Raw genomic sequence first — 23940 nt, 5'->3', positions numbered from 1 at the left:
TTATTATCCACAGCAGATTTTCTAAACTTTTTATGGATTATAAAGAACTGTAAACAGTCATTCTTTGAATGTACAGCATTAAGTGGTCACATGTACTAAAATCAAAAGCTATTTCAATCAAACACATCTTAACGGACAGAGTTACATGTTAACATATGACCCCTTGTTTGATATCACCAGCACAATTTTTGCATCCATTGAACTTGTGAGTTTGTGGAAAGTTTCTGTTTGAATTTATTTGCACGGTGTCAGAATACCTAACCAGAGCTGCTGTTTGATATGAACTGCATTCCACCCTCAGATCTTCTGCTTGAGAAAACTCCAAAGGTTCTCAATAGGGTCAGAGGTCAGAGAAGGATGGTGACACACCTTGAGTTTCTCCCCTTTATGCCCATAGCAGCCAGTGACACAGCGGTATTCCTTGCAGCATGAGATGGTGCGTTGTAATGCATGAAGATGATTTTGCGTACGGCTCTTCAGAAAGTCCATGTACTTTGCTAAGATCATTTTCACACCTTCAGGAGCTCTGAAGGTGTGAATTTCAAACAAATTCTCTCAGTCACTATGTTAGTCTTTTTTTTTGAAATGGCAGGGATCTGAAGGTGCCGACCAACTTTCTCTCCCCATGATTTTGGCCCAAAAATGACTTCACCACCTCCTTGCTGACATCACAGCCGTGTTGGGACGTGGTGGCCATCTGCCACCAATCCACTACTGCATCCATCTGGACCATCCAGGGTTGGAGAGCATTCATCATATAACAAGTCTGTTTGAAAACAATCTTCTTGTACGGCTGGGCCCACTGCAACTGTTTCTGCTTGTGAACTGGTTAGTAGGTTCATGCACCGCAAGCCTTTGAGGATCCTCCACCTTGAGGTTCCAAAGGCACCAACAGCTTCAAATAACTGTTTGCTGCTTTGTAAGGGCATTTTAACAGCTGCTCTCTTAATCCCATGAATTTAAACAACAGAAATCTTCCTCATTATGCCTTTATCTGTACAAACCCATCATTGTTCTGAATCAGCCACATATCACTTCACAGTATGGTAACACTTCAGTTTTCATTAGATACCTAATGTTTTCATACCTTGTCCTAAAGCACTACACTATCTGATGATTTTTGTCAGCAGTGATCCTTTCTCTTTCCCATATTGCTTGAAACCTGTGGCCTTCTCAATAATGTGGAACATCCTTCTTAAGTAGATTTCCTTTAGTTGAGCTCACCAGACAAACTGATCAACCAGCTCTCTGAAATTAATTATAGCGATTCAAAGAGTCCTGACGCACTATACCATCCATAAATTTCATAGCACAACAAAAACACTTAATCTTTATGACACTTAAATCCAATTGGTATAATAATTTGGAACATGGTATATAAACTAAGCTGCTCACAAATCTGTTTAGTTTGTCACAACTGCAAACTTTCACGCCCTGTTATTGAGAATTAATGTGGTGGCCCAACACCAAGTCGTGTTCAATGTGAAGTTTCTACTTCACACACCCTAAAAACCATAACTGATTTGCAAAACAAATCACAGAGAAAAGTAATTAAAACATGATAAGCATAAGTTTTCAGTCAAAACTGAGTAGAAACGGCTTTGTCTGTAACTACAGATGCAGGTCTTTAGCGGAACGTGTCAACAAGGGTGGTCAGAATGATAACATTTCAAATTAAACGCAAATATTTTTAACATGTCATCATATCAATAAGTCCCTGATATCTAATCACCATTAGGTGATATTAGGTGATATCTAATCACCATTAGGTGATATCTAATCACCATTAGGTGATATTAGGTGATATCTAATCACCTAATGGCAGGTCTGCAACTGCTTCACTGTTGCAGACATTTCTAAAACAGAGTTGGTCTTGCAGAGGATTGTTTGCTACCCAACTCTCCACCTTCTGTTCATTTTTCACACTGCTTTTGGTTTTTCTGATGAAGATTAAAAATTCTTCTCTAAGTATGGAGTATCTTTAAATAATATACTGATTATTTTTGGCTTAGAGACTAACAGTATTAGTCTCTATCAGCTTTGTATTTCATGACAATACATGTTGGGTTCCTCGAATGTTTTCTTAAACTTCCATGGCAAGAAAAAGAACAGCAGGGATTCAGCTCTAGATTCACCTGGTTGACTTCTGAATCCAATCTTTTGCAGTGGATTTTAAATAGGGTGTTAATGTAAAGGAGACTGAATACATCTGGTTGCTGCACTTATGAGAAACCAGCTTTTCTCCCATTTCACAGTAATGTTCTACTTCTGCCATAATGCCACACAAGAATAATGAAAAGCATACACATGAGTGTTATGGCTTCGGCACCTTTCTGTTATGTACCAAATAATTCAGTTTTGAAAGCTTTAGTATTTAGTAAAATGTCTGGGAGTTTTCCAAAACGAACAGAGCATCAGAGCCTCTGATGACATTCCAAGTCTTCATTCATCCTCACAGTGTGAACAGCATCAGATCTTTCATACTCAGTCTCCCTCTTTATGTGGGTGATCTGACAGCATTAAGCAACTTCTTCACTCAATGCCTGAAAACATTGAACAAACCTGTTGAAAGGCGAGAGGGCCACGTGATGCTTGAGCTCTTCAGGGTCACATGCTAAAGGAGGAACAGCATCATCATGTGATCCATAATTTGTATTCATGTCTTTTGCCAAAACTTCCACCACTGTTAGCTGTAATTGCAGCATCAAATCTTTTTGAATATGAAGCCACAAATTTAGCTTACCTATCTTTAGGCATTTGGCTCCATCTCAAAATTTTCATTGATCATCCTTGAGATGTTTCTATGCTTTAAATGGATTCCATCTGTGGTAAATTCAGTTGACTGAACTTTATCTGGAAAGATTCACACCTGTCTCTATAAGGTCCCACAGTTGACAGCGCAGGTCAGAGGTCAAACACCAAGCATGAAATCAAATGAATTATCTGTAGACCTCAGTGGGAGGAGTATGGACTCTTAGAGCAGCTCAGCTGAGAACTCAGGAGAGACTGAAGAGAGCCAGGAATTATTGCCTAAGATGGATTTTGGGTTTGCTATTTTTACAAATTTGCACAAGTCTTAAAAAATTGACGTTGTCACAATAGTTCAAAGAACTACACAATGTGAATAAACTGTACCAGCTGTACCACACATATAAAATATGCAGAAACAAAATAACACACAAATTACTCCAAAAAGCACCATGTATATTGAAAAGTTTAAAAAACTAATTAGCAAGGAAATGATTGTGTACTGGATGATTACCCCTAAACAGTTCATAAAAAAAATATGGGGGACATTTTAAAGGAATTTTGTAAAGTTTGCTGGAATTTTGCTTAACTGGAAACAAAATGCATTCTTCACACAAGACCAAGGAGCTCATGAGGCATGCTGCAAAAATATTCAACCATTCCAGACATAACAAGGAGCTCTTTGTGGAAATATCACACCATGCTAGAATTCAATTTAGTTCATGCAGCTCAAATTGTGATGTTAGCGAAGGTCAGAGATGAAAAGGTCCTGATTCTGGTCAAAAAGTATTTTTAAACTGAATTTGAATTGAATGTTAATAATTGAAACAACAGATATACTATGATATGCTATAATATGCACAGTCGAAACTGGCTCAGCACTACCACAGAAGCTAAGATCCAGGGGGTTGCTTATCTCTGCTCTGCAGCCAAAACTCTTGTTTTGAACACAAATCACACATAACTCTATAGGATCATATATGATGCATGTTCAGGGGTTCCCCCAGAAAACTTGCTAGGCCCAGTATTCCACCAGTGGACTACTGTGTTTTTTTTATTAAAAATGTAAAACTATTACTTGTTGACAATACTACAACAATAGTCTTAAGGGTCCACTATTACGCAAAATAGTGGCTGCATATTTCTGTTCTTCCATTCGGGCATCTCCATCTTCCAGAAACAATGCAAGAGCAAAAAAAAAAGAAAAAACACCCAGGTGTTTTTTGGGAATAAGTAAATCTAAATTGTTGGTCACAATTTTTTACCTCAAGTTCAGCCCCTCACCTGGCAACCCAAGTAGAGCTCCACCCACTTCGTTACAAGTTACTGCTGCACAATGGCTGCTGGAAAGGAGAACTAATTTTGCTGTCAACTGTAACACAGAGCATTAGATTATGCATTGTCTCTCAGTCACAGAGAACAGAGTTGTGTGGCTTCACTTTATTTCTGCTTGCAAAAGAAAGTTGAAGTTTAATATGTGCAAATCATTTTAGGAAGAAGACTTCTGAAAACTACCAACAGGAAAAGGCAGGATTTGTCAAAGTACTTCAGCTGACAGAAGTTCAGTCCCTACAGTTCATGGCAAAACTGCAGTATATAATGATGTCTTGTGTGTTTGGAATTATTTGGCATGAACATGATTTATCATTTAGCACAAGCTAACATTGAATGTTAGCCTCTGCTAGAACCGATCAGGTGGAAATCTCAATATCTGAGAATTAATTTGTGTTTCAAATGTAATGATCATGTTTTGTTTAACCCACAGACCATGGCTTGTTCAAGGAAGCGCCACAGTGAACCTTTGAGAAAAACAAACCCAAGAAAAGAAATTAATGAAAATAAATATGAAATGTTTTACACATCTGTTAAATCCTAAATAAGTCAGCTGGTGGACGTTCAAACACTATGTAATGCTGGTCACATTTAGAGGTGACCCAAGGCATAATGAACTAAGCAGCTGATTAAGGCCCCGAACAAAAACTAGCAAGCTAAGTTTTTTTGTATTAGTCTGGCAGGGGGGAGGTAAAGCCTGGTGGCCCACCAGGCTTGTAATACACTGAGGGAAACTCAACAAGTCTGTCCCCGGGTCAGAACTCTCTACCGTGCATGAATCCAGCTGAATTACTACTTCTTCCTTTCTGGCGCTGAACCTGCTCCTGCAATTAAATTTTGTGCAGTAAACATACCAGCAGGATTGGCACATTTTTTTGTGTTCACTTAGCATTTTCAGCCCCTATTCCAGAGGAATTTGGTAGGAGGGGCATTGGCTGATAATGGAGGAGCAATCTAAATATATAAACTAACCTTTATGTAAGCTTTCAAATAAAATAAACATGTTTATTAATACAAAATAAATAATAAGGATATAAACAGTGAAACGTATAAAATGTGTAATTATGCTCAAATGTACTTAATTAGCTCAAATGTTACAGAAATCAAAAAATCTAATGTTTCCAATCTCAGAAGTTTATTATTATAAATGCGAACTCAATCTATCAACTAAGATAGCATTAAAATTACTCAACTAAAAGAAAAAAATAGAGTGCAGCAAAACTAATTTTATAAATACATTTTGGTTGATCATTATTTTTCTACAATATTCACTGCCTAAATCGCTGACCAACAAAAGCAAGCCTACAGAGATATTTAAAAGGTTCGCTCAGGTACAAATAAACTTTTTTGGAGATTAAATCCTAAGAAGTCAGTTATCCATTTTATTTGAAACTACTTAAAACAATGAGTCAGAGAGCTGTTCAATATTTTAGCTCACTGTTGACTTTTTTTCAGCATAAATTGAAACATCAAACATAATCTTCTGTAAGGTTGCCTGAATTTTTATGCCACTTCTCTAGTTATACTGATGAATCAAAGCACTTTAGCCTGGAGCCACATTCTCCCAACCCCACTCACTGATGCACCTGGGTGAAGTTAAAGGTTTCTCCCCCGGCGTCGTCATTCAGAACATTGAAATCGGTAATATCAGAAAATCTTTGAAAATTTGTTAATATTTTACTTATTATAAATTGTTCTTTGTTTTCTAAGATAGTTTCTGCTTCAATGCAAACTTTTAAATAGGGGGAAAAAATGTGAAAAATAAATATGATATTAATGTGACCTGACTCTTATTCTTGGTTAAGTATAATGAGACAGGGGAAAACAGCAAGTAGCAGCAAAGAAAAAGATGGAAAATGTCTAAAGTTTGGGACCAATTACTGAAGCACACAGGGAACAGTTACTTGTTCCCTGTACTCTGCAGTTTTTCCAACATTACCAATTCATTTTCTTCTTCATCTGATACTGTGTGGAGTTTATGATAGTTGGATTTTTACATCTGGTTGTTAAAAAAAGAAGCAATTTCCATTTAATTTTCATTTCATAGTCCATAAAGTACCTTATTTAGTCAATGGATCCAGTCCACCAAATGCATCCAACATGATGTAATATTAAATGTTATACTTTTGGGAGAAATCTATAGAATTGCTGATTGAGATAGAAACAACTCAGGAATATGCTTTAATTCTTGCAATATTTAGAATCTGTTTAAACATTCTATTTTGTTGCTCATTTCCCCATTCAACAGTTTGTTCCTTAATAGTTTTGGTCCTCTGGTATCTGGAGTTGCCCACAAGATGCGTCAAGCTCAAATCCTACCTGCTAGAATGTTTATTACCCTCCTACAAAGTACTTTTCTGTATTGTATTTACAGATTTATCTTAGGAAAGAGTTATTTGAATGTAATAAGTGACATTTACTAGTGGTGTGTTATCCAATTACTTTGACACTAATATGTTGAATAATCCCAGTGAAATAATCTCATGCTGTTGTAAACTACAGTGGAATGACTGTAGCTGTACAGGATTTCTCATCATGAATCATTTTACTGAATTGTTTCTCTTTGTTGAGTCATTGATATGATGAGAACTTGCAGAATAAAGAAAACTCATTTGGATTCGACCCCCAGATCAGTGGAAGTCAAAGTCCTCCCAGTTCCTGATGATAGTAGGCTACATCAGGAACCCCATGGGATGTTCCTGATGCAACATCAGGAACATCAGGGATAACCCTAATCCTTCAACCACCCATCAGTATTCACACCAGCCCTTTCTAGTCTGCTTTAATCCAACTCCAGTGTGTTTACCTAGAAAGTCTGGTTTGTTTGTGAATTCATTTCAAACTCTAATGAAGACCAACAAAAGTGGGCCCTGCTCTGCCTATGAACCTGGTTCTGAGTTCAATAAAAGGAAACTCAAACTCAGACCACATATACATAGCGCGGTTTGAATGTACGTAAAAGCCAAGCAGAACAGAGACCATTCAAAATCAGAAAGCAGAATATAATCCAGGGCATTCTGGGTAAATGCAACCAAAACAAAACCTCCTGTCTGACCCTAAAGGGAGAAATGGATCCTGGTCTGAAATGGATCCTGGTCTGAAATGGATCCTGGTCTTTTACTAAAGAAAAAAAACAAATCGTACTATCGCTAAAATCTGATACCTTTCTATTTAGGCCCGAGCAGCTAAGCGCTGCGAAGGCCTATTGTTTTCCTATTGTTTATTATTATTATTATTATTATTATTATTCCACCCAAATGAATTGGCTTTTTGGGGGCTTTATCATATTCAAAAACTCACCAAACTTGGCGGAGGCCTTAAGCCTGTTTAAAATTTACGTATTTTAAAGTCGTAGCAAAAATTGCAACAGAAATGTCTCTACGGCGCCACCTAGAAATTGGAAAAACACCCTTTTTTACCCTCTGCTATTCACTTACTTTATCATAGACACATGAAATTTGGTACACTTGTAGAACTCCCCAAGACGCTCAAAATTTACAATTAATGTCATAGTGCAAGTATCACAGGAAGTCAGCCATTTTTGATTGAAGTTCCCATTTTGACCCCATTTTTGCCGATTTTTGCCTTTTACAGCCTTTGTATTTGATCTATCTCCTCCTAGGGATTTTGATTGATCGACTTCAAACTCGGTCAGTCTGTTCATAAGGCATGTCCCATCTAAAGTTATCTAAACGGTGAGTTTTTGAGTATGCTGAAGGGGGGTTAGCAGGGGTCAAAGTTCACCTACTCGCCGTAAAAAAATAAACTGCTATATCTCTTACACAGAAACTCACAGAAGCATCAAAGTTTCTGTGATTGATCATCATCGGGTCTTCTGCAATACCCTATGGTCGAATGATGACATCACTTAGGCCACGCCCCCTGAGAACAGGAAGTGTAATGTTTTACTGTGAACTGTCGCTATCTGACCCCTTTGACCTCATCAACATGAAACTGTGCCCAGACACAGAGAACATGTTGGTGTATTGAGGATTCCAACCCCGACCAGCTTCAATGGAGCAGGTGGGCGTGGTGGCGTGGCGAAGTCACCTGTAACGCCATCGCCATACGTTTGGCTCTCAATTCCACATTTTCGGGCCCAGCTGCTGCAAACTCATAAGGATGGACCCTCATCCACTCCCCAACAGGAATCCATCACAATATTTGGTGGGCGTAGCCTAATTTCTCTATAGCGCCCCTAGAAAACTTTAAATGATCAGCCCCAAGCCATGCTTTAACCTACAAATACGAAACTTTGTACACGTGTGTACCTTGTCAGGACATACAAAAAAGTCTCTTGGAGCCATGGTCTAAACCCCACAGGAAGTCCGCCATTTTGGATTCAAGTTCGGTTTTTGACCCCATTTTTGCCGTTTACAGCCTTCATATTTGATCTATCTCCTCCTAGGGATTTCGATTGATCGGCTTCAAACTCGGTCAGTCTGTTCATAAGGCATGTCTCATCTAAAGTTATCTAAACGGTGAGTTTTTGAGTATGCTGAAGGGGGTTAGCAGGGGTCAAAGTTCACCTACTCGCCATAAAAACATAAACTGCTATATCTCCTACACAGAAACTCACAGAGGCACCAAAGTTTCTGTGATTGATCATCATCGGGTCTCCTACATTACCCTATGGTCGAATGATGACATCACTTAGGCCACGCCCCCTGAGAACAGGAAGTGTAATGTTTTACTGTGAACGTTCGCTATCCGACCCTTTTGACCTCATCAACATGAAACTGTGCCCAGACACCGAAGACATGTTGGTGTATTGAGGATTCCAACCCCGACCAGCTACGATAGAGCAGGTGGGCATGGCGGCGTGGCGAAGTTACCTGTAACGCCATCGCCATACGTTTGGCTCTCAATACCACATTTTCGGGCTCAGCTGCTGCAAACTCACAAGGATGAATATTTATCCACTCCCCGACTGGAATCCATCACAATATTTGTAGGGCGTGGCCTAATTTCTCTATAGCGCCCCCTAGAAAACAGCAGCCCATAGGTTATGTTGTTATTAATTATTTAAATATACATTATTATAACTTTTTATATATATAAGTTTATTTTGTGGGTTAAAGTACAAACATTCATTCATTTTTGCTGAAAAAAAGTCATTCAGCAAAACTTATGACACAGCGAAGTAAGAACACACTGGGGTCAGTGTTGATGGAGTACCACTGGCACCTCGTGGAGAAATACTGGTACTGCTAGTGCAATACCAGTATTGCGACAGCAGGAGGCAGTGGTACTCCATCAATGAGAAAACAGATCGACGCTACGTAATAACAGTCAGCCGGCGACAGCTGGAGCTGCAAAGTTTTCCTGAACATTTTGCTTGCTTTTTGGAGCCACAGAACTGGACTACGCTCAACATTTTGCTTGGATTTTGGAGTTGCAAATACGAACCACGCTTTGGAGCAAGAAGGCTCTGTTGGACCGGAGTTGGAGAAGTTTAATGGGCTCTTTGCACCTCAGCTTACACGTTCGGGAAACACGGCTGAAATGTTTTTCCAAGGTAACAATTAGTAATGTACATCGATCCGAAACCCCAACAAGTAAGGCAAAGAAAGGTTTTAAGATGTTCGCCTCTTTATACATTCACAGATATGAAGGTGAGTTATTTTCTTTAAACTGCTAGCACAAGCCTGCTAGCTTTCTAGTAAAAATCTGCTATTTAATTATCTAAAGATTTCTCAGCCATTCTAACGGACACTGTTTGTGCCTTATTTTCAAGCATATTACGTGTGTTTATTGTTAACTGGAGAGGGGGTGGGGGGCAGATTACAGTTCAGACTTTTTGCTTGAATTATGACGAAGAAAAACGAGCACAGAGCTTACTCTGGTATCGGAGTTCTAGTTCAGCTGACTGTTCAGATTCAGTTATTACTTTTAGAAAAATATGGCCGTGTTGCTTAAGGTTTCTGTGTTATTTCGTTTTATTACTTTTGCATGCTTGTTGTGAATGGCTCATTAAGACGGTGTTTAGAGCGGTGTGTATGGCGTTAGCTTCAAGTGGTAGCTTTAACTTGTAGCAACGAATATTTACAAGCTGTCTTAATTGAGGATGGCTTGGAAATCCATGAAAACTTAAACAAAGTACATAGTATTGTTTTATTTGTGTCTTAAGTACGACTTTGTCTTTTATAGCAGTCATAGTTTCTGAAAGTGGAAAAAAGAGCCGCATTCGGGTATACAGTTGTGACGTCAGCGCGGCAGGTGCAAAGAGCCCATTGCTGTTCGTTTAAACAGTCGTAACTCGCCGTGCGGTGAGTAATTTATTCCTTCCTGCTGGTTCTGGAAGCCGTCATGTTTGGAACAGTTATTCTGAGGAGGATGCTAACCCAATGCCTGAGGCCTGCAACGTTTTTAATGCTAACGAAGCGCTTGACTAATTCAATAAACTGAATAGTGTGTTTGATACATCCAGTTTCATACATTCAGAGTTGTTTGTTATTATGTATAGAAGATGTTTAAAATGTCGTTTGAAAGAGCTCTGAGAAAATGCTAAGTATCTTTTTACAGATCCATTGGGGTTGTAATATTTAGTTGCAGCACTTCCTGTGATTAATACCTAATTAATGGGTGGGATTGAGCCTGTGCTATTGTTCTAAAGTGCTGAAAGTTAACTGTGCTCTGTTATTGTGCATTGCCCTTGGTTTATTACTGAACAGTGCGGTTTATTAAACTGATACATCTTAACCTTCACCATTTTCCTGACTCATTTCACAATAACGTCAAAGTTGCACTGCATTTACATCTCAGTTGTAGTTAACATCAAGCATGTGGGTGTGGCTTAGTGTAAAACTTTCACTATTTACCATGAAACATCAACATTAAATGATTTCCAAATGCAAGATCACAGCTGCATCATCACACTTCCTCTGTCTTTCTAGAGAACAGCCCTGAACACATTTCCATGGTCACTTGATGACCTCACTGTAGCCCCGCCCACTTTTAAGAGGCAGTCACATGTTTTTTCTGCTGTATGTTTTACTGTTATTCTATAATTTATATGGGTTTCATCATGTGAATACTGACTAAAAACGATAACATGATGAACTCTATGAATGCTGGCTGCTGACCGAACCGCATTGGGGTGTAGAAATGACGAAATGCATTACTTCGCCACGTGCATATGATCGGCTCTAAATGACACGTGGATCATCGGACTGGCGCCAAATTGAAAACGTATGACCTTTGTTGACCTCTAAAGAGCAAAACAGCATTGAAATGTATTTTGACTCCACTGCGCCCCTACATTAATCCGCCAGCTGTATTTCCTCGCTAAACCAATGAATCTATACCACATTTTTTTGCATCTTGAAGGATAGCCGCCGAACGCATAGATGCGTACCGCCTGGAGGACGGGCGCGGAAACTGCGCAACAACTTCTGTCTTAGCACGTGCGCAGCGTTGATGGAAACTGAGCAACTGCTTCCGTGGTGCAGGCGGAGGTACTGAAAACTGCGTGAGAGCTTCTGTGGTGGCTGGCGTGAGGCGGCGGTTGCTCGTACCCCGCGGTGGCAATAGGCCGGAGCGGCGCTTGGCTGCGAGGGCCGTTCGAGGCTGCTTGCAGCTTTAATTTTGTTTACATTTCAAGTTGCAGACAGTGTCTTCTCCAGATGTTTTTATGTTGCATGCTTTAACTATATTTTCTTAATTAGTTCTTGGTGCAGGTTAAAAAAACATAAGTTTATAGTATATAAGTGTACCTCCAATATTTTTGCTAATAAAGGGAAAAGATGTCAGGTGACAGCAACAGGAGATCTTTGGCTTTGCTCCTCCACTGTCCTCAATTCTTCTTTTTTTTAACTGACCTGTATTCAATCAGGCCTCCCACTAGAAGAGGACTGCTTCAGCCTTAGTTCTAGCTTGCGACTCATAGAAGCCACTATGTCTTTGCAGAATTGTCCAGGGACAGTGTCTTTACACACATGCCCATGTGTTCATCCTTAAAATGGACTACAGCATGAATGTGTATCAGCACATAAGCAAAGAAGGCAACGTTCATACACTGGAAGCAGCGGTGGATTGAAGTTATTTATAGAGTGGCTATATTAGCAGAGCAAATGTGTCAGCAGCTGAGAAACAGCAACAGACGACACAAGAAACAGCAGCAAAACAACGTGGGAAAGTGGGAAGCACAAATCAAGGTGCCAGCTCTCAGAACAGGGTGTAGAACAGAACAGAGTGTAGAACAGAACAGAACAGGGTGTATAGAACAGAACAGAACAGGGTGTATAGAACAGAACAGAACAGGGTGTATAGAACAGAACAGAACAGGGTGTAGAACAGAACAGAACAGGGTGTAGAACAGAACAGGGTGTAGAACAGAACAGAACAGAACAGGGTGTAGAACAGAACAGGGTGTAGAACAGAACAGAACAGGGTGTAGAACAGAACAGGGTGTAGAACAGAACAGGGTGTATAGAACAGAACAGAGTGTAGAACAGAACAGAACAGAACAGAACAGAGTGTAGAACAGAACAGAACAGGGTGTAGAACAGAACAGGGTGTATAGAACAGAACAGAGTGTAGAACAGAACAGAACAGGGTGTAGAACAGAACAGGGTGTATAGAACAGAACAGGGTGTATAGAACAGAACAGAGTGTAGAACAGAACAGAGTGTAGAACAGAACAGAGTGTAGAACAGAACAGAACAGAGTGTAGAACAGAACAGAGTGTAGAACAGAACAGAACAGGGTGTAGAACAGAACAGGGTGTAGAACAGAACAGGGTGTAGAACAGAACAGAACAGAGTGTAGAACAGAACAGGGTGTAGAACAGAACAGGGTGTAGAACAGAACAGAACAGAGTGTAGAACAGAACAGAATGTAGAACAGAACAGAACAGAGTGTAGAACAGAACAGAGTGTAGAACAGAACAGAACAGAGTGTAGAACAGAACAGAGTGTAGAACAGAACAGAACAGAGTGTAGAACAGAACAGGGTGTAGAACAGAACAGGGTGTAGAACAGAACAGAACAGAGTGTAGAACAGAACAGGGTGTAGAACAGAACAGGGTGTAGAACAGAACAGGGTGTAGAACAGAACAGAACAGAGTGTAGAACAGAACAGAGTGTAGAACAGAACAGAACAGGGTGTAGAACAGAACAGGGTGTAGAACAGAACAGGGTGTAGAACAGAACAGAACAGGGTGTAGAACAGAACAGGGTGTAGAACAGAACAGAACAGAGTGTAGAACAGAACAGAGTGTAGAACAGAACAGAACAGAGTGTAGAACAGAACAGAGTGTAGAACAGAACAGAACAGAACAGGGTGTAGAACAGAACAGGGTGTAGAACAGAACAGAGTGTAGAACAGAACAGAGTGTAGAACAGAACAGAGTGTAGAACAGAACAGGGTGTAGAACAGAACAGAACAGAGTGTAGAACAGAACAGAGTGTAGAACAGAACAGAACAGAGTGTAGAACAGAACAGAGTGTAGAACAGAACAGGGTGTAGAACAGAACAGAGTGTAGAACAGAACAGAGTGTAGAACAGAACAGAGTGTAGAACAGAACAGAGTGTAGAACAGAACAGAGTGTAGAACAGAACAGAACAGAGTGTAGAACAGAACAGAGTGTAGAACAGAACAGAACAGAGTGTAGAACAGAACAGAGTGTAGAACAGAACAGGGTGTAGAACAGAACAGAGTGTAGAACAGAACAGAGTGTAGAACAGAACAGAGTGTAGAACAGAACAGAGTGTAGAACAGAACAGAACAGAGTGTAGAACAGAACAGGGTGTAGAACAGAACAGAACAGGGTGTAGAACAGAACAGAACAGAGTGTAGAACAGAACAGGGTGTAGAACAGAACAGGGTGTAGAACAGAACAGAACAGGGTGTAGAACAGAACAGGGTGTATAGAACAGAACAGGGTGTAGAACAGAACAGAGTGTAGAACAGAACAGAACAGGGTGTAGAACAGAACAGGGTGTAGAACAGAACAGAACAGAGTGTAGAACAGAACAGAGTGTAGAACAGAACAGAACAGAGTGTAGAACAGAACAGGGTGTAGAACAGAACAGGGTGTAGAACAGAACAGGGTGTAGAACAGAACAGAGTGTAGAACAGAACAGAGTGTAGAACAGAACAGGGTGTAGAACAGAACAGAACAGAGTGTAGAACAGAACAGAACAGGGTGTAGAACAGAACAGGGTGTAGAACAGAACAGGGTGTAGAACAGAACAGAACAGAGTGTAGAACAGAACAGAACAGGGTGTAGAACAGAACAGAACAGAGTGTAGAACAGAACAGGGTGTAGAACAGAACAGGGTGTAGAACAGAACAGGGTGTAGAACAGAACAGAGTGTAGAACAGAACAGGGTGTGTACGGCACTGAAAGCTGCAGGGCTTTTTTGTTGTCAGACAGGTCCATGGAATGTTCATGTGCACAAATGAGCTTCGAAGGCCGACACACACAGTAAGTACTAAAACAAGAAAAGACTGTTCAGAAGAGCGGCACAACTTCCGGAAATGATTCCTGAACACTGGATATCTGGAGAAGGAAGAGCAGAGCTGGGATCATCGACTCGTGACAAATGAATTCAAATGTCATCAGATACTGGCTGTGCATACCAATGAAGCTATCTTTGCATTATAGATCAAACTTTGCAAGACTGAATATGAACAACAGTTTTGAAATCTTTGGATTGGATTTAGGCCATAACTTTGACTAGGCCATTCTAAGTCATATATATGCTATGATCTGAACCAGAGGTCTTCAGTCGAGTTCCTCTCGATCTTCTGTCCTGCAAGTTTTAGATGCAACCCTGGTCCAACACCTGAATGGAATAAATGGCACTCTACCAGACCTTTGCCAAACTTGTAATTCAATTGTTTGATTTGTCTGTGTGGGATCAGGGATGCATTCAAAACCTACAGGACAGCAGATCTAGAGGAACCTGGTTGAATCCATTTCATTGCAGCTCTCTATCATGTTGGAATCTTCACCTCATTCTCAGATTTTTTTGTAAAATAAATGAATGAAACCAAGATTGACGAGAACCAAATCATGAATCATTTCTTTCCCTTTCATAAATATGGCAAACTTTAATTTATTCTGTCAAATAAAATCCCACAAAATCCATTGAACTGTGTGGCTGTATCATGACCAGATGGTGGAAAGTTGTAATATGTTTACAAGGTGCAACAATCTACTCAGCTTGTCTCGTCTCGAGGTTCTGTAAAAACCTGATAACATTTATTTACATCAGATGTGTTGCAGCAGGGAAACATTTCAAACATGCAGGACAGGCCTTGATGAGCAGAAGTGCCCACCTCTGATTATCCCTGTGCCATGTTCCTGTTCAGGCATGGAGCAGAGAGGAGAGGCATTCCTACTCACTTGATGAAGCAGCGAGCTCCCTCAAACGTGTATCCTTCCTCCCATCCTGTTGGTAAATCTGAGGACACAAAGCCACACAGAGGACAGAAGGAACATGAGAGCTGGAACTCGTCTCATATCAATGGAGCATCTGGACCATATTGGGCTTGTGCATCATTATAAAGCATCCGTCCCTCTGAAGGTTCAACAGAGGGTGTTTGAAAGTCCAGTTGACCAAAATGTATACCTGGGCAATGCTTGAATCCTTTATTAATGGGAAATGTTTTTCATCTAAAATTTCATTTTAACAGCTTTCAGTGTAACTAGTAGAATGTAGAAGAGTTCCTCCAGTGTATTCAGAGAAGATGGATTTTTTTAAACTGACATGTCGGTCCTGCTTGATCCAAAACATCCGCGGCTTTAGAGTTACAGCGTCCAGGAGTTCTGCAGGTATTTCCATTTTACCGCTCAGCGGTAACCGCTGTTACCATGACCATGACTTCTAGGTCATGGTGCCACATGACCTAGAAGGAGGTGGAGGAGGAAGAGGAGGAGGAGGAGAAGGAGGAGGAAGAGGAGGAGGAGGAGGAGGAGAAGAGGAGGAGGAGGAGGAGGAGGAGGAGGAGGAGGAGGAGGAGGAGGAGGAGGAGGAGGAGGAGAGGAGGAGGAGGAGGAGGCGATGCAAACATTGTGATCGGGCTGCAGGGAAACGGTGGCGGTTTGGTCAGGACGTGATTTATGTGCAGATGTATGAAAAGGCTTCAGATTCATCAGCTTCTCCTCGGCGGGACTTCAGCAATCCCATCTCCATGGATACGTGACGGAAGTTTTAAGAAGTGAGTGGCAAACTGTCCAGGTGGAGGAACCGACGGTGTGTGTGTGTGTGTGCGTGTGTGTGTGTGTGTGTGTGTGCGTGTGTGTGTGTGTGTGCGTGTGTGTGTGTGTGGTTTTGTTTTGCAGAGGTTGTTGCTCTGCTGCAGCGAAAAGACCCCCTCCCCTCCCCCTCCCCCCCTCTCCTCCCTCCTCCCTCCTCCTCTTCCTTCGTCTTCCACGGATCTTTGCGCAACTTGTCGCCTTTTTTTCCAACACAACTCCGAGACAACCTTGCGCGCGTGCAGAGGGACATGAAGCCATCCCGGTGATTTACCTGGAGTTTTCCTGTGGCCTGTGATCACAGCCTCTCCAGTAACAGGATGCAGCCAGGTTGTACTCTTTGCTTCTTCGCTGGTGGAAGGAAAAAAATGGGAGGCGATGAAGCCAACAATAGGACAAGTAAGGAAATGACACGTTCCCGATTGTCTGCGTCATATTTACTTAATGAAGAATATGCGTCCATCCCGAGTCACTCCATAACTCCAAGAAGAGGGAAGACAGCAGAGCCAGTCCGGCTTTGGATCCGCCGCCATGTCGAGCTGAGAGCTCCACTGGAGTGCGCGTACCCGCGACAAGCGCGCTCGCTCTAACATACCCACGGTCTCCCGCACGCACACTTTAGAAGTCCGGGAACGCGCAGAGAAAAGTTGACAGACTCAAATCAGTGGCGGAGCCAGAGGGGTGGCCGGGGTGGCACTTGCCACCCCCAGCAGACCCCTGGCCACCCCTAGTGCCACCCCACTGGAAATGGTAATTTTAAAATATAATACTAATGAGATCGGCAAAGATTTGCCAGGAAAACTGTAATTTCCGACTGTCCCTGAAGGCAGCTCGATGCCCGACGCTGTTCATTGGTTAAACTGACATGTCGGTCCTGCTTGATCCAAAACATCCGCGGCTTTAGAGTTACAGCATCCAGGAGTTCTGCAGGTATTTACGACATTTTACCGCTCAGCAGTAACCGCTGTTACCTTCCTAATGAGAGGCGGCTCTTGTCATACATTTCTAAAAAGAAAAACAAAATGGTTGTGCACCGCTGCGTAGTGCCTCGTTTATTATATTAGCCATGCTAGTGCTGATAGATCGTGTTTTAGACAGATTCTTTTAACACATGTTTTAGTGACATGCTGCCCTCTAATGTTTTATATCTCCCAGCTCTTGCTTGAAATGTGTGTGGTAAGAATATGAGAAAAACCATTAAGTTCTATAATGACTGAAATGTAAGTAGGCTATGTCATATAAAAGCTTTGAATTATAACCTAACTAGTTATATTGATTAATTTTAATTAATGCATTTTTAATTTAGTATTTTAGTTAGCTACAGAAAACTAAAAACTATAGTTTTAATAATAGTTAAAATGTTGTCTCTGCCAAACAGTTATGGAGTCTAAATACCAGGCTCTTATTTTGTGTAGAACCCAAATGAAGAGAGAAGGGAAGATCTCCCAGTTCTTCTTAAAGAGGCAAAAACCAGGACCAGACCTGGACCAGACAGATCCCTGTGACCAGGACCAGACAGAACCCTGCAGCAGTGACCAGGACCAGACAGAACCCTGCAGCAGTGACCAGGACCAGACAGAACTCTGCAGCAGTGACCGTGACCAGGACCAGACAGAACCCTGCAGCAGTGACCAGGACCAGACAGAACCCTGCAGCAGTGACCAGGACCAGACAGAACCCTGTGACCAGGACCAGACAGAACCCTGCAGCAGTGACCAGGACCAGACAGAACCCTGCAGCAGTGACCAGGACCAGACAGAACCCTGCAGCAGTGACCAACCTGGAGAATCCAGCCAGGAGACTCCAGGCCCAAGTGTATCACCAGCGGGTTAGAGGCTGTGACAGAGAGTTATTAAGTATTAAAATCCAATAAGCCTAATTCTAAAGGTTAGCATGATGCTTTTTGCATTTTTTATTGTGTCTGTTTATGCATTTCCAATGAAGTTCCAGAGAGAGATGAGGGTGATACAGATTCAGACTCTGGGGAGGAAGACAGTGAAGCAGAAGGAAGTGGCACTGAACTGCCCCCACCCAGCACAACCTATTGCACACCAGAAGCACCAGTTTATTTATTGATTTATTGTTGAGAATTAGTTTTTGGTCATATTCTGGGCTCTGGGTTTACATTTACATGTTCACTGTTCCATAGAGCTGTTTAACGTCTTGTTTGGTCATGGCAAATCTTAGTTAAATAAACCATTTTAATTTGAGTGTGTGAGAAATATTTGTTTCCTTTTGTTCATCATTTGTATATGGACCCTCTGATAAAGCCTTGCTCACCCTTTGGCCACCCCTTGAAAAAAAGTCTAGCTCCGCCACTGGCTCAAATGTTCTGTCAATGCTGCTGCTTCACTGCTGCTGCTGCTTCACTGCTGCTGTTGCTGCTTCACTGCTGCTGCTTCACTGTTTGAGATCAGATCAGTCACATGGAGGCATACCCTGAAAGTACAGTGGTAGAAACACAGTGAGCAGATTGACCTGGAAAACTAATAGCATTCTGCAGCCAGGATAATCATTCATATACTTCAAGTTAGTTAGGGTTAGTTAACTTCAAGTATGTTATTTTGGAACAACTCATTTTGTATTTACTGTATTTTAATAGCAATTAAATTGTAGAAAATCACATTTTAAATTGTACTAAGTGTAAAATCACATCCTTTTTTCATGGAACAACTAAAGTTATACTTTGAATACATTAAGGATACAGCTTTTTATATAATATAAACGTGTTTGATTAGTAGATCTTAAGTAACAATTTCTGTGATCTAATTACATATAAAAATGTTTAGAATGTATTTTAAGTATATGAGCATTACATATTGTATATATTAGTAATGTGATCACAGTATGCTCCAGTTACACTTTTGCTTTACTATAATTTCTTATGAAGTATACTTTTTACATCATTTGCACATCACATGCTTGATTCACACTACAGTACTGCAAACACATCTGGCTACCAGAACACAGAAGGATCAATTACAACATACTGATCACAAATTAGCACAATGTGAAAAATATTTCACCAAGGACAGAGTATTGTTTTAATTCAATGTCAGTTTTTCAGTATTACTGCAGACAAATTGACATTTCTCATTCCTAAGAACAGTGAGGATCAATGACAGAACATTCCCATTAACTGCACCACTGCACTACAGAAACCTACAAAAAAGAGAATAAAACAACAGCGCAAGTAAACAGAGAAAGCACATGAATTTTAAAGAGTACAGAAAAACGGCAAAGAAAAAAGTTTGACATACAATTTTGAGACGTGGACTCGCTATGTATGTGGCATCATCCAAACTAGTGATGATGATGACTGAAACCAGATGCCTGGGGGTGAAAAAAATGTCTGGGTGTCTTTTTGCCTGCATATGGTAGAAGTAGAAAAAAAATAGTGAGCAATATAATGATGTTGGAATTAACTATGAAGTTGTTTTAAATGCGGACTTAAGAGAGACAATCTACCTTAAAATCTTTCCATCCATGATCTGAACACGCTGATCCTTGCATGGTGGTGAGGGGGGCTGGTGGTGCCCATCTCCAGCAGTCAGCAGATGAGATTCACCCTGGACAGGTCACCAGTTCATCACAGGGCCCTGAAAGCTAACAATGAAAATAATTTATGAAAGAGAAATGGTAGATTAACAAGGGGAATAAATTCTGTCAAATTCTTTTCAAATAAAATCTTGTTTATTAATATGTAGAAGACTTAATAGTATACTTAAAAAGTACTTACGCAAATGCAAGTATGTTTGAAATATACTGCAGTATTTTTTTTCTCCTGGGTTGATCAATGCAGACGTTGACTGTAGATCAGTATCTTAAACTCCAGACCTCTGGTGTATTGCAACGTTCAGATGTTTCAATATGCCTGCTTCAATATTCACTCATTAGCAAAGCGCTCTGGAGCTGCACTGCATGCCAGTGAGGCAATTTGATCATTTAGTTCAATTGTGTAGGCCCAGGGACACATTGAAAAATTGATGGACTCTACAATGAATTTTGGGACAACACCTCTAGATGAAGATCTAGATAAAAAATTTAAAATTTGATGTTGGTGCAAAAGTGAATAACTTGAAGAAACTGTCAAATACAATTAATGAAAAAAGTAGAGAATTTGTTCATCTTAGTAGAGTTTGAAGAAACAGTATTGCCAAATATATCAAAATGGCTCACTTAAGTTTTCAAGGAAGGCCACTTTGCTGTTTCCAATGCCAAAGACACGATAAATGAAAACACAAGTCCAACATGTTTTGAAGATCACGACATAGAAGAGTGCAAAGAAATACAAGAGAAATGTTGCAGCTGCAGAGAGCAACATAGAGTCACACCTGGGCAAACGAAATCATACAGATGAAAAATATCAACTTTTTATTATGAAGATGTATTGTGGTGCACCACAATATGTCTGCATGGAATTAAGTTGTTGGCCTATTGTCTTGTTTTTCAAGCATGTTAAGATCATTGTGGTATATGTCTGGTATATGTCTTTTGCTTTCCTTATTCATGTATGCTATTTTATACTGCTATCATTTTTGAAAAAAATAAATACAAATAAAATAAATAAATTAAATAATATTTTGTTGACTATTCATGAATTCTTAACTATCTAAATCTTTTGTCCTACTAGACCTGACAAAAAGCTGCAGATCTCACCAGACTAAAGAATACAAATCAAATGGTTGAACTGAATTAGTCCTGAGGTGTTTGAGGTTTTTGGTGTCTTCAGCCCCCTCCGTCTTCATCGCTTGTCTTTCCTCACTCTATCTGTTTGGCTTCTTTTCCAGCCCAACCATCTGCATCTTGTCAGCATCATTCTCAGTATTTAAGCCTTTCTGTTTCTGCTGGGTTCTCCTGTTTCATGCTCATCGCTGGCCGGCTACCGTCACTGAAATGCATCCCCACAGCATGATGCAGCCATGCTGTTTTGGTGTTTTCAGAATGATTTTGCTGCCACATGTTTTTTTTTTTTTTTTGTGTAATCCAGAAATTTCAGAATTGCTAAAGAACACGTGTGCATTTGGCGTAAACTGGCAAAACGACATTGTATGAATTGCTAACTACAGTTTAAAAAAAGCATATAATATTACTACCTAAGTAATAGTTGTGCTGTGGCACAATGTTAACACAGTTGTGTACTTCACTCTAGAAAACTGAGTTGTCCTAATTTGAATATGTTCACTTTGAGTTAAAACACCAAAAGGCCCAACAGAATCAAACCGCTTTATGCTTTGAATGGATTCACAGCAGTTTACATTTCTCCCATGACAGAAAATTCTGTCCCACATTTTAAAAAAGCTTCATTGAAAATGTTTTGTGTTTTAGAATAGGTCTTTAAGCAATCACAACATAAATCTAAACTTTGTCTTTTTGAGAAAAATGTCCTTTTTTCAGCACTATCAGCATGAAGTCAGCAGGGCTGTGAGTTGTCAACATTTCCAAGAAGAGCTGATGAATGATGCATTTGAGTACTTGCAACAGCAGCAGACAGGTCTGCTGTGATTGGCTGTGAGCTTCAGGAACAAAAGGTCACCTGGTGGAGACGCCAAAACTGGGTTGAATGCATAAAACACGTTAGCATCCATTGCACTGGTATAAATTAGAGTTTGGACTCAGTGAGAGCGACTGGCTTGTGGAAAGATGCGCCTGGTGGTCCTCGCTGCCGTGTGCGTGCTCTTCGTTGTGGATGATGATGGGAATGTGGGAGCAGTTCCACTTGGACTTGATCCTGTACAGAAAACTCATGGAACAGGTGGGCTACCTGACAAAATCCATTTCATTTTAAATCTAGCTACAGCTTGACAAATGCACACATCTTTACAGTGCATGTTTATGTTTCTTTTAATTCTTAGATGTTGAAGTTGCTAAATATCCAGGAACATATCTTTGTGATAAACCTTCTATTTAAGACAGAATTTTTGCCTTACATAGAAGGCAGAATTTCTTCTATTTCTAGTTCATATTGTATTATAGCTTAAAATGGGTCATTTTGCATATGATTATTGTGATTACAACAAAATAATACTTATTTGTAGGTGACTAGACTTTTCTTTGTGACTTTTGTCTTCAGATCTACTTGCATTGCTAATTTTAATTAGTTTTACTAAAATGGCAGATTTTGACATACAGCTGTCCAGGAAATATAAAAAAAGAGTGTGTATATATTTCTGACAAGAAGTAAAGGAAAACAACTATTTGTTAATAGTTACTGCTTTTATATTGTTATCCGCTCTGGTGATTCCTCTATATTTCCCATAGTAGACAGAAAAGACAAAGAAGAAAGTCTCACTTTGAAGACCGATCTGGGATGAGATTCAAAAACAACTGTCCTGTTAATTCTAACATATGAACTGGACAAAAGGACAGGTTACTTTTCAACAGCACAGTTGCATTTAAAGATATTTGAAATTAAAGACAGACCAAATGAGACAAGATATATGAGATATAAAAGAATAAAATCAAGAGTATATAATCTGGAGAGTTTGGAATGATTAGACAGGAAAAGAGATGTGAAAATAATCTAAACAAAAAGCTGTTTTATTTGGGCATGGTAGAACTTTAAAATATAATATAAAAATCAATACAAATTATTCACACCTCTGCTTTTGCGAGATTTTGCCCAGCCCTATGATTCATCGATCTCAGAACAGATTTTGAAATAAATGATAGAAAATAGTCCATAAGAAAAACACATTGTCATGTATTTTTGTAAATGAATCGACAATGTATCCACCATGGATAGAAATAAATACTCTATGCTACTCGTGACCTCAGGTCAATATGCGCTCCACTGATCTTCCTTACAATGTTTCTACTGTTGGATATAGTAGAATGGACTCTATCATGATTTTATAGAGTCCATTCTGTAGACTATTTAAGGTCTATAGAATGGTCTGTTTAAGGTAAAGACACATCTCTTTTCTAAGTCTCACAGTCCTTGTCTTGTTCCACAGTGAGAACTGTGGAATATTGAATCCACACGTTCCCCGTGTGACACACATAAGGCGTGTCAACAAAACAACTGGTGTTTATGGATGTACAAAATGTTTCTGTCCCAAACAGATAAGATTGTTTAAACACTGATATTACAAAATGTGGACAAGTCAAGGAAAGTGAACACCGTCAAGGTGTGACAAAACCAACCAACCAGGTGACCTTAATTCTGTATGTGATGCTTTGGTTATGTAAAAGATTTATTTAAGAAAACATAATTTAACCATTTCAATTCATATGTAAAGAAAGTCTTGATTACATAACAACGTAGGGTCTGGTGTGGACGGTGTTTTTTTCCTCTCAGCCCTCAGGAGAAGACGTGCAGGTGACTTCCTGGCAGAAGACCCCAACCTGTGTCTGTCCCTGAGGCAGGATGAGGAGCAACAGCAGCTCCTGTGCAACGACCGCCGCAGTAAATTCAACTACAACCCATTTGGCCTCCGATTTGGAAAACGCTACAACAACAACTATGTGTTCAGAAGAGCTGTGAAAAGAGCCAGAACAAGAGGCTTTTTACCGCTGTCCCTTTTCTCCCGAGAGCTGGAGGTGTCCACCTAAAGGCAAGAAGTTGTGGATTTTATGTCCGGAAGTCAGAAATTTAAAATCTTACCTGTAATAAAAATGTTTCCTTAACTGAAAGTTTGACATCATTTTGTAA

The 23940-nt window shown here is 40.1% G+C and overlaps 2 protein-coding genes across 18 annotated transcripts in view; one reads left to right on the top strand and one right to left on the bottom strand.

Annotated features, from left to right (window-relative positions):
• Positions 1-16968, bottom strand: part of LOC129354773 (pleckstrin homology domain-containing family A member 5-like) — a 128628-nt gene extending 111660 nt beyond the window's left edge. For 3 of the 16 annotated variants that reach the window (XR_008605194.1, XM_055024279.1, XM_055024278.1), the window contains exons 1-3: positions 16728-16953; positions 16561-16637; positions 15435-15492 (exon numbers count right to left, since the gene is read on the bottom strand). Coding sequence is in view for 12 of the 16 variants with exons in the window: in XM_055024279.1 (XP_054880254.1) it covers positions 15435-15492; positions 16561-16637; positions 16728-16879 (287 nt within the window). In the remaining 4 variants the exon portion in view is untranslated. Of the gene's footprint in view, positions 1-15367; positions 15493-16560; positions 16638-16727 lie in introns of those variants that run through there. The other 13 variants (XM_055024266.1, XM_055024268.1, XM_055024270.1 and 10 more) reach the window with 9 other exon arrangements.
• kiss2 (kisspeptin 2) lies at positions 16548-23940 on the top strand. 2 transcript variants are annotated; one of them, XM_055024287.1, is made up of 2 exons: positions 16548-16685; positions 23587-23940. In XM_055024287.1, exons 1-2 carry the CDS (start codon positions 16607-16609, stop codon positions 23838-23840), a joined length of 333 nt encoding a protein of 110 aa, XP_054880262.1. In that variant the 5' UTR covers positions 16548-16606; the 3' UTR covers positions 23841-23940. The 2 variants fall into 2 exon arrangements, with proteins under 2 accessions (XP_054880262.1, XP_054880261.1); XM_055024286.1 differs by lacking the exon at positions 16548-16685 and adding an exon at positions 21305-22041.

This window comes from Poeciliopsis prolifica, unplaced genomic scaffold (genome assembly GCF_027474105.1).
Source record: "Poeciliopsis prolifica strain line A6 unplaced genomic scaffold, Auburn_PproV2 SCAFFOLD117, whole genome shotgun sequence".
Taxonomy (NCBI): domain Eukaryota; kingdom Metazoa; phylum Chordata; class Actinopteri; order Cyprinodontiformes; family Poeciliidae; genus Poeciliopsis; species Poeciliopsis prolifica.
The sequence above is the reverse complement of the archived record's forward strand: the minus strand, read 5'-3'. Positions and strand labels throughout refer to the sequence as shown.